We start from the raw sequence: 14,192 nt of genomic DNA, 5'->3' as shown, positions 1-14,192 counted from the left end.
ATCAATAAAGAGAAGATGTCTAGAGGAAGGAGAAATTTATAATAGTGACTACCTCTTCTTCCTGCAGACCGTTGCCTCCCTGAATTTTCCTAAAACAGCTCTCCTTGTTTTCTTCCTACCTTTATTGTAACTCCTATTTTCTTTCCTAGACCCTTACCCAATTTCTGTGAAAATTAATATTGATTTTATAATTGATTTTGCTGTGAGTAATTTCATTTTTTAACCATATTCTGTATTCTAAAGTCTCTTCTCTGTCTCTGAGTAAAGTTTATGTGTCCAAAATGTTTAGTCTCTCTCTATTTGCATATTGATTCCAAAGGTTTAACTTTCTCACAGTAACGTATAATTAAAGAAAAATTCTTTCTCCATGTTATTATAAAGCATGATCTCAGCATTTATTGTAAGGTTTGTGTGTTATCCCTGAGAAGTTGAAATAACTGACCCTTTCCCTCCTTAGCAATTAAAAATGTGGTATTATCTAATCTTCTAATTACCAATGAATCTATATGCCTGGGTCCTTATTAAAGACTTCAGGATGCAACTGGGACTCAAAAAATTTGCAAATGCCCACTGTTAAAAATCTTGATTCTCGGCACTGCCCCCCCTCCCCCATGATGCTGCTTGTGCTTTGTTCCACGCCTCTAAATATGAGTTGCTTCTTCAATTCTTTGTTATAAAGGGAGGCAAGCCACTTCCACCTTTATTAATAAACATGCTACCATATTAATAAAATGTTATCTTGCTCAGAGAAATGTGCCTCCCTTTATATATTTTTATTAAATTTCATACATGACTTTCCTCTTCCTCCCCTAATTGTAGATGTCACAAAAGACTTACTCAGGAAATCTTTTATCTCTCTCTCTCTTTCATTGATCTCATCAATTCTATGGATTCAAATGATCATCTTTATGCAAAGAACTCTAAGATCTAGAGAGTTCAAACTTATTGTGAGTGTATCCCAAGACTCTAACTTAGATCCTCCTTTCTTCTCCATTCATTCTATTTTAGTGATCTTATCATTTTCCATGGATTCAACTGTAATCAAATAATAATATTTCCCAGATCTACTTAGCCTTAAACTCTCTCCTGACCTCTGGACTTACAACTTCAACTGCCTATTGTGCATCTTGGACTGGCTTTCCCAATATATCTTAAACTTAACATGTCCACAATTCAGCTTAATGTCTTTCCTTCTAATCCTGTTTATCTTCCTACTTTATTATCAATATAGAGGATACACCTTCTTCTTAGAGACCCAAGCTCACAACTTAAGTATTATATTTTATTCATATTCAATCTGTTACTAAGTCCTATTGATTCAACTTTTATCACATCTTCAGGACCTTTTTTTTCCTCTAATACTGCCACTATCCTGGCATAGCTCTTATCACCTCACATCTGGACTGCTGTAATAGACTAGTTTTCTTTTTATTTTCTTGTTCCAAGCTTTTCTCCATTCCAGTATTATAGACTTAGATATCAGAATTATCTTCCTAAAGGCAAGTCTTACCATGTCATATTTCATATTCCCTCTTACCTCCGGGAATAAATATAAAATTCTACTTAATTTTCAGTCCTTTGTAACTTGTTTCTTCCTACCTCTTACCTTCTAATATCTTATTCCCTGCCTAAACACCTCTCTCTCTCTCTCTCTCTCTCTCTCTCTCTCTCTCTCTCTCACAGACACACACACACACACACACACACACACACACACACACACACACACACACACAACCAGGGATAGTAGTGGTCTTTATATTGACTAGGCATTTTCACTGGCTGTCCCTCAAGTATAGAATGCTCTATCTTCTCATCTCCATTTTTTTGTCCTCTTTAGAATCTTGTGAATCTCAGATAAAATCTCACTTGCTACACAAAGTCTTTCCCAATACTGATAAATATTAATGCCTTCCCTCTGTTGATTATCTCCAATTTATCCTGGATATGTCTTGCTCATTCCTAGTGACCTGAGTATTTGGATTTGGCATAAGACTGTGAGCTCCCCAAGAGCAGAGATTGTTTTTCATTGTTCCTAGCACTCATGAAGTGGGTACGTCATAATTGCTTGCTGACTGACTGAGATTAAGCCTCAAAGTCAGAAAGATCTGGGTTTTGGGGAATATAAAAAGTTTGAGAAATATAGTTTCTAGGTAAATAAATAAGTGAATGTCTCTTTAAGGCATTTACAAGATAGGCCACAAAACATTCTTTGATTGAGATAATAAACTGTGATGCTATTCTTTTCATTAACACAGAACTGAGACAGTTATGGTATCAATCTCATTAAATGACAGAATTCTATCTTATTTTCACAAATCTTTATATCACTGTGAGAAATTAAAGGATTTTATCTAACACAGGAGAAATATCATCCCATGCTAAATCATTCTCCCAACCTTTCTCATGAGAATTCCACCTGCAGTTCATGAATGTTGACACCATTGGGCTGTTGTCATCATGGATCACTGACTTAAAAGCATCCTTTAATGATCATCCTTGGGGTCAAACTCAGAATATTATCAGTTACAGTCCTAGAAGGCCATAACTCCAGTGGATTCAATTTTCACTATACACAGTACTCCTGTCTTGTTTCTCCATATGACTGAAATGTATTTGCTCCCCAACTTAGAATTCCCGGCATCCTTCAAGACAGTCTAAATGCTGCCTCTTTCATGAGGTTATTTGTGATCCCTCCAGTTGTTTGTCTTTCCCCAACTTTTCCCAAATATATTTTCTTGTTATTTACACATTTCTTTCCCACCCAACAGAATGTTAGCAATGTCTTTTTTGTGGGCTGTATCCCCAAATCCTAGTGCAGTGCCTTGCACATAGTAGGCAATTAATAAATGCTTGATGAATTAATAGATAATTCCAGCAAAGGGGATTGAAAAGTAATGGTCACAGAAGTAGAAGGAGACCCAGGAAAGAGCAACATCACAGAAAACAATAGAAGAGATTATTCAAAAGGAGGAAGTTGATCAACAATTTCAGAAACTTCAGCAAATTCAAGTAGGTTCATGACTAGTAGACTTTTGGGTTCAGAGCTAAAATAATTACTAAACTTGACAGAAAATTTTTAGTTGCATGATAGAAATGGAAACTAGGTAATAATGCAGGCCTCAACAAAGGCAGTGAGCATAGACAACTTTTTCTAGGAGTTTGATCATGAAAAGGTAAAAAAAAAGATACAGGATTCTATCTTTGAGGGGATGACAAGTCAAGTGAAGGAATTTTTGTAGTAATGGGCAATACCCAGACTATTTGTAAGTACTGGAAGCAGGAGACCATACACAATAACAGGATGAAGGTGTGATGAAGAAGGAGAGAATGAATAAAGGGACAAGCTCCTGGAGGAGCTGCAAGTGGATAGGATCATGGGTATAAGTAGAGGAGTAGGCTTCTTCTGAAAGAGGTTCCCTGTAACTGAAATAAAAGAGTGGAGCAGGGAAGATGATACAGAGGAGTTTTAAAAAGGAAAGGAAGAGAAGTAACTCATGACATATGTCTTGATTCTATAAATAAGTGATAATGAGATCCTTTTACTCAAAGGAAGAGTTCTTTGAAATATAGGAGTATTAACAATCACTTTGTGGAATATGATTGTTCTTCAAATAATCTGGGGAAAATCAAAGTATGAGCATGTAAAGATGAAGGCTCGGATGGAATAAGGTAAACATAAATAAACATTGGACCTAGTTAGCCTAATTTTATAAATTCTTTCAACAGACTGAGGTGGGGAAGTGATGAGGGTATCCCATGGTAGTTGTTTGTCAAGATGTGACATGACTGATGATAAGACCAGGGGGCAAAGATTCATAGCAACCTGATAATATGTATTAAAACCCATCAATCATAGGCCCATGATAGTAAAGGAGGGAAAGTGAGACCAAAACATGAGTAATGGACAGACAGAACAGGAAGTGATGAAAAGACTAGATATTTAGTCAAGTCATTTTTCAGTTCTGTTCAACTCTTCATGACCCCATTTGAGATTTTCTTCAGAAAGATAATGGAGCGATTTATCATTTCCTTCTCCAATTCATTTTATAGATGGCATAACTGAAGCAGGTAGGATGAAGTGACTTGCCCAGGCTCACACCACTAGGAAGGTCATTTTGAACTCAGAAAGATGAGTCTTCTTTATGTCAGGTCTGGCATGCTATTCCAGAATAGCTGACTAGATGTTATAGGGAGGATAAAGCATAGGTTTAAGAAGAGTACAGAATCACAGAGTTTGAGAATTGGAAGGAACTTCTTTCTGAGGTTTGTTAATCTCACTCTCCTCACCTATAAAATGAGGATAATAATAGCACTTATTTCACTAATGTGAAGTTGTTGTGAAGTATCAAATGAGATACCGTGCATAAAGAATTTCATGAACCTTCCTAACTATATTGATGAAATAAATGTTACTCATTATCATTAAATGTATTATTATTATTACCTGAATGAGAAACATAGTGCTAGACATCTGACCTGGAGTCAGAAAATCCTAGGTCCAAGGTCATATTGGGACACATGTTGTTTCTGTGACCCTTAACCTATTTGTACTCTAGAAAATTTAATACAGGGAATGACCCTGAGGCTAGGAAAAGGCCTTGAGATATTGTCATATAAGGAGTGATCGGATGACCAGTGATGTTTATATATATATATATATATATATATATATATATATATATATATATATATATATATATATATATATATATACTAGAATGGATTTTAATGTAAGAGAATCTGAAAAGTATATTGATATTGTGTTAAATTCCACATGATCTTTAAGAAACTACTATTCACTGAGTTTGTATATAGAATCAAAGAATAGCTGCAATTATCTGAAAAGTTTAAAAGTACTCCTTTTTCCAACTTCGTATATGTGTTAGGCTAAATTTTCTTCAACCAAGTGGTTTTTTTTTAGTTTTTTGCAAGGCAAATGGGGTTAAGTGGCTTGCCCAAGGCCACACAGCTAGGTAATTATTAAGTGTCTGAGGCCAGATTTGAACTCAGGTACTCCTGACTCCAGGGCCGGTGCTCTATCCACTGCACTACCTAGTCACACCTCAACCAAGTTTTTCAATCAAAATAATTTATGACAACAGATTCAAGGAAAAAGTAGATACAAGAATATAAATGTCTTCTACTAACCCAGGTAGCAATGAGATTTGAACATTTTTTTGTTTAAGAAAGCATGGTTAATTTTTCATAAAAATATGTTACTATTTAATGGGTTTATTATTTAAATAAATACATTCTTAAATTTTTATTTTTTTACTTTCTAATTCAGTTATTTTTATGGATATAACCCAATAAATGTCTTAGATAAATAAAATTTCTTTGTAAGCCTCATTGATATTTAAGAATTATGTGAAGAGCAATAATCAATCTCAAACTCAAGGAACAAATTATTAGTTGTTAAAATTTTTTCTTGGTAGAAAACCTAATGACTCTAGGGACAAGGATTATTTATATGGTCACTTTTCATTAATTTCTTTTCATTATTATAAAATATTGTTAATAAGATAGGGAATATTGGAAAATTATTATGATACAAAAAACAAAAGCAAAATTCAATTCAATTGGAGAAATGAGCCTTACTCATTCCTCTGCTTTCTGTGAACTATTTTAAATTAGCAAATATAAATATAAAAATATAAAAACAAGACATGAGCCAAGTGATGTAAGCCAAGGACATTCAGTCCTATGTATTGACTTTCCAAAAGTCTACAGTATTCCCCCTACTCACCAGAAAGTGTTAAACCTTTGACCTTTTATAGTTTTTCCTTTCTCTCTCCATTCTCCATTCCAAATATTCCAATTTCACTCACTTTCTGTGAATGAAATTTGGTTCTGTATTAATATAGATCTAGTAGTCTGTAGAATATGTTTCCAAATTTTTAAAGGAGAAGCATTTCTAATATCTACTTTAGAAATACTACCCCACAAATAAGAAATCTCTCTTCTAGACAAGCCTTATTATAAGACTGACATAATTTACTTTAGTGACCACATGATCTGCAAGCACACACATGTATGAGATAATCCTTATGGAGCTATGGCATGGAAAAAATTTAAACTTTAAAAAAGAGGTGTGCAAATTTAATTTTGTCCTAAAAAAGATAAACTCATCTCTACTGATAATCTTTAGCCCAAAAGAAACTAAACTCCCTTGGTGTCAAAGACTCAAAACATTATCTAGGGAGTCTCTGTACAACTAAAATAATCTTTTAAAAAACTTATCATAGACAACAAAACTCTATTAGTGGGAGACCTCAACCTCCCGCTCCCAGATTTAGATAAATCGAATCAAAAAATAACCACTATTTTATTCTCCACCCCATTCTCACAAAAAAGAGGTATCTTAACCTGCCAAAGGACATTCCTCAATATGCACCCTTAATGGTATAATCCCCTGCCTTCCCCCATATATGATTTCTTATATCATCTCTACTCCTCATTCTCACTAATCTTTTTGCTTTTATAAAAATGTATTTAATATTTTATTTTCCCTAAATTACAGGTAAAAACAAATTTTAACATTCATTTTTAAAACTTTGAATTCCAAATTATCTCCCTTCTTCTCTCCATACCCTCCCCTTAAAAAATTTCATGTAGGTCATAAATGTAAAGTCATACAAAATATTTCCATAATAGTCCTGTTGTAAAAAAAATAAAGCAACTCCCCCCCCAAAAAGAGAAACCTCAAGAAAAATAGAGTAAAAAAATATGCTCCAATCTGTATTCAGACACAATCAGTTCTTTCTCTGAGAATGGGTAGTATTCTTCATCAACTCCTTCAGAATTGTTTTGGGGCACTGTAATGCTGAGAAAAGCTAAGTCATTCACAGCTGATCATATTACTGTTACTTTTTACACAGTGTGTATATATCACTTTGCTTCATCTCATGTAAGTCTTTTCAGGGTTTCTGGAAGCATCCTGATCATCATTTCTTGTAGCAGAATAGCATTCCCTCACAGTCACATAACACAATTTGTTCAGCCATTCCTCAATTGATGAGCATCCCCTCAATTTCTAATTCTTTGCCATCAGAAAGAATTGCTATAAATATCTTTGTACATATAGATCCTTTTCCTTTTTGTTTTTCATCTCTTTTGATTTACAGAACTAGTAATGATATTGCTAGGGTATGCATAGATTTATTTCCCTTTGGGCATAATTCTAAATTGCTCTACAGAATGATTAAATTAGTTCCCAACTCCACTAACAGTGCATTAATATCTCATTTTCTCTACAGCCCCTCAAACATTTGTCACTCTCCTATTTGGTCCTATTTCTGTCCTATACTGATTGGGCCATCTAATAGATATAAGATAGTACTTCAGAATTTTTTTTAATTTGAATTTCTCTAATAAATAATTAGTTAGAACATTTTTTCAATATGATACAGATAATATTATAAGATATGGAAATCTTATCAAACATGAAGAATGTTCACATCTTTTCATTATTTAACAACTGAAGAATGGCTCTTATTTCCACAACGTTGATTAAATTCTCTTCACATTTGAGAAATGAGGTTTTTATCAGAGAAACTTACTTTAAAATTTTCTTCATAATTACTAATGCTTACTGTATTTCCCTCCATCCCATTCTCTTCACTCCTGTTTATTCTATTATCTCTCTCCTTTCACCCTTTCCCTCTTCTAAAGTGTTTTGTTTCTGAACACCCCTCTCCAAATATCTTTCCTTATATCACCACTCCCCTTCTTTTATCCCTCCCCTCCTACTTCCCTGTAGGGTAAGATAGAGTTTTATATACTTAAGTGTGTTTGTCATTCCCTTTTAGAGCTAATTCTAATGATAGTAAGGTTTACTCACTTCCCCTCACCTCCCTCCCTTCTACTACACTATAAAAGCTTTTCTCTCTCTCTCTCTCTCTCTCTCTCTCTCTCTCTCTCTCTCTCTCTCTCTCTCTCTCTCTCTCCTATAGTTAATTTATACTCATTCTTCCTTCCCCCTTTCCCTTTCTTCCAGTACATTCCTCTCTCACCCTTAATTTTATTTTTTAGGTATCATCTCTTCATATTCATATTCAACTCAAACCTGTACCTTGTATCCATATATTCTTCTTCTAACTGTTCTAATAATGAGAAGTTATGATGAGTTACCAATATCATCTTCCCATGTAGGAATATAAACAGTCCAGCATCAATAAGGTCCATATGATCTTCCTTTTCTATTCACCCATTAATGTTTCTCTTGAATCCTGTATTTAAAAATCAAATTTTCCGTTCAGTTATTGTTTTTCATCAGGAAAGTTTGAAAATCCCCTATTTCATTCAATGTCTGTCTTCTCACCAGAAAGATATAGATAGGTATTTTGCTGGGTAGTTGATTCTTGGTTGTAATACAAGCTCCTTTGCCTTCTGGAATACCATATTCCATGCCCTTTGAGCCTTTAATATAGAGGCTGTTAAATCTTGTATTATACTGATTATGGTTCCACATTAACTGAATCGTTACATTTTTCCAGTTTTTTTCCTTGACCTGGGAGTTTTGAAATTTGGTTATAATATTCCTGGGATTTTTCATTTTGGGATCTTGTTCAGGAGTCAATCATTCAGCTGTCTTTCAATTTTTAGGTTACGTTCTAGTTCTAGAATATCAGGGCAATTTTCCTTGACAATTTCTTTTACAATTATATCTAGACTTTAAAAAAAAACATGTCTTTCAGGTAGTCCAATAATTTTGAAATTATCTCTCTTGGATCAATTGTCTACATCGGTTTTTAAATTTTTAATTTATTGAAGACAATGGGGTTAAGTGACTTGCCCTAGGTCACACATGTGATTATCAAGTATCTGAGGCTGGATTTGAACTCGGGTTCTCCTGACTCCAGGACCAGTGTTCTATCCACTGCACCACCTAGCCGCCCCACCCCTCCCATTAATTCTTAATCTCTCTTTATTTACTGGTCTTATCTTTTCTCTATCCTTAAAAAGTTCTTACTTTATTGTAGTATCTCCCATTTATCATCTTCTATCTCTTCCTTTACATACACAGACACACACACGCGCGTATGTAAACTATAAAGAAAGAAAGAGAAAAGGGAAAGAGCATATGGAAAATCATTGGAGAAGTGAAGGCATAATAATAATATCCCACAAATATTATAGATCTTGTACATACCAAGTTGTTTATATATTTTTACTCCAATCTTATACGAATACCTGGAGGGAAGAGACTATTTTCTATGTTCTTGGAATCTCCAGTGCTTCATCTAATGCCTGGCACATAGTGGGAACTTATTAAACATTCTTATTGATTGATAATAAGAATAAGTGTAAAATCCTATGCAATGAGTTAAGAATTCAACTTTAGGTACAGAAGATAAAAGAGTCATACTAGAAATTTTAGTAGTTGGAAAATTCAAGGTGAATTTACAATGTGATAAACTAGCTCCCCCCGCCCATGGAAACAACCTGAATTAAGAGAGCCTAAGTGTCTGAGGTTAGGATGACAAAAGTTCTGATTTACTCTGCCCTAGTCAAATCTGGAGTGTTGAGTTCAACTATAAGTATCACATTTTAGGAATTACATCAATAAATATGAGAATATGAAGAGGAGGACAACCAGAATAATAAATGGACCATATTGAGCTCAGTTGAAGTAATGATGGTATTCATGCTGAATTACAGAATATATATTATGAGAATGTGATCAATGCCACCATGCCTTTTGAAAGGATTTGAAAGGATTAGATTGGGGTGGCTAGGTGGCACAGTGGATAGAGTAATAGCCCTGGAGTCAGGAGTACCTGAGTTCAAATCCAACCTCAGACACTTAATAATTACCTAGCTGTTGTGGCCTTGGGCAAGCCACTTAACCCCATTGCCTTGCAAAAACTGAAAAATAAAAGTAACTTTGAAAGGATTAGATAGGTTCCCTGTTGTCCCAGAGAAAATTATAAATATGGGTAAAAATTGCAGAGAGATGAATTTGGACTCAATATAATAAAAAATTCCTTACAATTAGATCTAGCAAAATGAGGAATAGTGTGTCTTGGAAGTGTCTTCTCATTAAAAGTCATTTGAAGCTGTATAATCTGACTGAAAATGTGAGGGTATTCTTGCTCAGCCATAGATTATTCCACTTGAACTCCAAAGTCCATAAAATTCTAAAATTATGTGATTAATGGAAATACAGCTCTATTTTTTGTGAGTTAATGATGTAATAACATGGAAACAGCATTGTACTTGGCATCAGAAGATCTAGGTTGGGGTGGCTAGGTCGTGTAGTGGATAGAGCACTGGCCCTGGAGTCAGGAGTACCTGGGTTCAAATCCGGCCTCAGACACTTAATAATGACCTAGCTGTGTGGCCTTGGGCAAGCCACTTAACCCCATTTACCTTGCAAAAACTTTAAAAAAAAGATCTAGGTTAAAGTCCTAGTGTGTCACTTATTGATTGTGTGATCATGGGCAAATATTCTTGGCCTACCTACCGCACAAGGGGAGTGTGAAGATCGTACTGGGCAAACTCAAAAGTACAATATAAATGTGAGTTGTTTTTATTCTTCTATTTTTATCCTTTATACTTTTGGAATTTGGTGTTTTTCTTTATGTGGGAAAATCCCTGTTTCATTACTCCCCTTTGCCAGGTTCTGGAAGACTAGACTTTTCTTTTTCACCTTGTTCTGATAGTATGAGTGAATAAATCTCATTGTCCTATATACTCCTTAAATTCAAGCACCTTTCTCAGGTACCAGTGTTTTTCAGGCAAGTTTATCATGTCAAATGAAAGGAAAGAAAACATTTAATTGGGGGGGGGTAAAAATTGAGAGAAAGAAACAGCATCATGTAGTTCATAGGACCTTGAATTTGAATCAGGAAGATCTAGGTTTACATTCTACCTTAGATATTTACTATAGCATTAGACAATCCACTTCAACTTTCTAATCATAATTTTCCCACGTAAAAATAAGAATTTTAAGCTTTATGGCCACTTAAGATCCCTTCCACCTCTCAATCTGTGATCCTATATATGTTTTCCCAACAATATTTTATTTTTTTCCAACTAAATGTAGTTTTCAATGATGATTTTTGCAAGATTTTGAGTTTCACATTTTCTCCCCTTCTTTTCCTCCCCCTCCTCCTGACAAAGCAATCTAATATAGATTATGTATGTATAACTATGTTAACTATCTGGCCCTATTAATCATATTGTGAAAAAAGAATGAAATTGAAAAGGAATAAACTCCAGAGAGGAAAAAAAACATAATACATAAGACAAGTTTTAAAATTTAAATAGTAAGCTTCAGGGTATGGATGGCATTTTCTATCACAAGCCTTTTTGAATTGTCTTTGATTATTGTACTGCTGAAATGAGTAAGTCCATTGTAGTAGAACATGTGGTTCTATATATTTGCCGTAATCATGTTTATCCCTTATCAAGGAGGATGGCGTCCCTTCTCATTTGAAATCTCCAACAAAAACTTGGATGATCACTTCTTAGGAGCAGTCTTCTAAAGAAAAGAAGCCCAAGGTCATTAGAGATCTGAGATAATCCTATTCTTTAGCCTAAACTGGTTTGAGCTTGGGGTTGAAAAATCTCCTGCTTAAGAAAAAAGAAGTCTCAGAACCTAGATTCTGAGAGACAAAGCAAAGGAGGCTTCTGATGGGCCCAGAACAATACATTTTCTCCCTTTTCTACAATAGCTGGATAGAAATAAAGGCAGCAACCTAACCTCGAATTTTAGCTACTCCAGCAATAGAGGTAGTACAGAGTAAATGTCCAACAGAGATCAGTTAAAATCCAATAGTGGAATAGTACCCAGTAAAGCAGTTTGGCAAAATAATGTCCTGTAGAGAAACAGACAGCATCATACTTTGGAGACTGCAAGGACCTTATTCTGTATTTAGCAATGATTAAAAGAACAAAGATTATGAGACAATAGGAGCTACACATTTGTGAAAAGACATATGAGCTGCCATTCTAGTGTGTGCCATGGCCACAGATGTTCTTTGGTCACGTACATTCCTCATACATACCCTAAACAATTGTGTCCCAGTTATGTGGGGCTCTTCATGTATTATATCTCTAAGTGCCCACTATCTTTCTTGTGTTGGTGTAGGAAGATGGTTCTCTATCTTTATGAGTAAATGTTTTCTTGTAACTCTTCTTATTATACCATGCTGTTCCTCCAAATATCTCTATTCTTGAGTTAATTGTGTACTTTGAAAATTAAAACACACATATATTGATAAGGGCCTATAAACAATAATTTTAGGGTTGTGAACTCACAGAGTATATGGTGTAACCACTCTCTAAGAGATTTACTCTCTATGAGTTGGGGGAGGATGTCCCTGTGTGCTATAAATATAACAGTATATGTGTAAAGGAAAAAAAATTTTAAATGTCTGGTATTGACAACCAAGAAAATAATTCTTTGTGTTTCAGATGAATATTCAGGAGGCATATTTTGTATCCAGATTCAAATTCACTTTCTGACCATATCTATGTATTATCTCTTTCTTTATAACATATGTCTACTCCAGAGGAGATACATAGGAATGCATACTGTTAGGAAATATGGTAAGGTAAAAGGTAAATGTCTCTGAGAAAGGAGTGCAGGTACTCTGCTTAGACAGAGAGCAAAATAGTCTTGCAAGAAAAGAGGATGAAAAGGGATGAGATTCATAGTTACAGAGTGAAAAAGGAACGGAGCAACAAGTTTCATGATTTGGTTGACTGGGCGGTGAGAATACTTCCCTTAAGATCTATTTCAGTCTGGTGCTTGACCTGCCAAGAAGTGTCATTTTTCCTCCTTTTTACACTATTCTATTCAAAAGACCAAAATAGGAGACAAGTAGGTGGCACAGTGGATAGAGCACTGGCCCTGGAGTCAGGTGGGCTTGAGTTCTAAATGCAACATCAGATACTTAATAATTACATAGCTGTGTGACCTTGGGCAAGTCACTTAACCCCATTGCCGGACCAAAACAAAAACAAAAAGCAAAAGCAAATGAACAAAATAATAGATTAAGTAGAAAAACAATGGTAGACTTTGCTGACATATTTTGATTCAGAGAGTTATGATTGTTTATTTGTTCTCCAGTTCCAGGGTTCTGGTCCGTGAGATATGGCCTGGCCATTATCATCCACTTCTGTCTATTTGTAACTACCTCTCAAAACTTGAGTCTGAGCATTGCCATTGTTGCCATGGTGAACAGTACAGGCCAGTCTAATCAAACCAATGTTTCCTTGAAGGGGCAGCCTGATGTCACCTTAGATGCTGGGGTAAGTTGATGGCAGATCCAACTTCTTTCATCGATCCATTCATTCCAAAAACATGTATTTTATCCACCATATGAGATACAGTGTGCTAGGCTCTGGAAGTCATACGGATACAATGGAAGGACAAATTACACTACATAGGCTAATTCATTATGAATTGAAGGTCCTTCACCATTCTGTTTACTCTGCTTTAGTCCCTCTCCAGTTTCTCAATGTCCTTAAACTATGGTCCTCAGAACTAAACATAATACCCCAGGTAAAGTCTGATAATGAAAAAATACAATGAGATTATCACCTGCTCATTCCTGGACGGGAGCTTCCTCTTAATGCAATAAAATATTGCTTTATTACATTATTAGGCAGCTGGTGGCACAGTGGACAGAGCACCAGACCTGAAGTCAGGGAGACCTCAGTTCAAATCCAGCTGCACACATTTATTTGCTACATGATTCTAGGGAAATCACTTAACTGTTGTTTACCTCAGTTTCCTCAACCATAAATTGAAGAAATTATGGCATCTATTGCTCAGGGTCTTTATGAAGATCAAATGAGATAATATTTGTATGAAGTGCTTAGCTTATATAGTCCTTGGAACAGAGTAGACATTATATAAATGCTTATTCCCTTTCTTTCTTTCATTTATTTTTTGGGCTGTTCTATCACATTCCTGAATCCTATATAGTTTACAGTCTAATAAAATGCCCAAATTCTTTTCAAAACAATTATTGTCTCTATTATGGTCTATTCCTTAATCTCTCAATGAAAAGATGATCTTTTTGTACCTGTGAGGGGCTCTACATTTATCCCTATTGAATTATATCTCACTAGATTTATCACAATCCACTAAACTGTCAACATCCTTTAGTTTATTGACTCAATAATCATTGGGATAGCTATCCTTTCTACATCTGAGGATGGATTTGAACTCCTGT

The 14,192-nt window shown here is 34.9% G+C and overlaps 1 protein-coding gene across 1 annotated transcript in view; it reads left to right on the top strand.

Annotated features, from left to right (window-relative positions):
* Positions 1-14,192, top strand: part of LOC141509807 (sodium-dependent phosphate transport protein 3-like) — a 55,120-nt gene that overhangs the window by 5,658 nt on the left and 35,270 nt on the right. The window contains exon 3 of the mRNA XM_074219596.1: positions 13,082-13,263. Coding sequence (XP_074075697.1) covers positions 13,082-13,263 — 182 coding nt within the window. The remainder of the gene's footprint in view (positions 1-13,081; positions 13,264-14,192) is intronic.

Source organism: Macrotis lagotis, chromosome 1 (assembly GCF_037893015.1).
Source record: "Macrotis lagotis isolate mMagLag1 chromosome 1, bilby.v1.9.chrom.fasta, whole genome shotgun sequence".
Lineage (NCBI taxonomy): Eukaryota > Metazoa > Chordata > Mammalia > Peramelemorphia > Peramelidae > Macrotis > Macrotis lagotis.
Note: the sequence above shows the minus strand (reverse complement) of the source record. Positions and strands in the feature narration are given on the sequence as shown.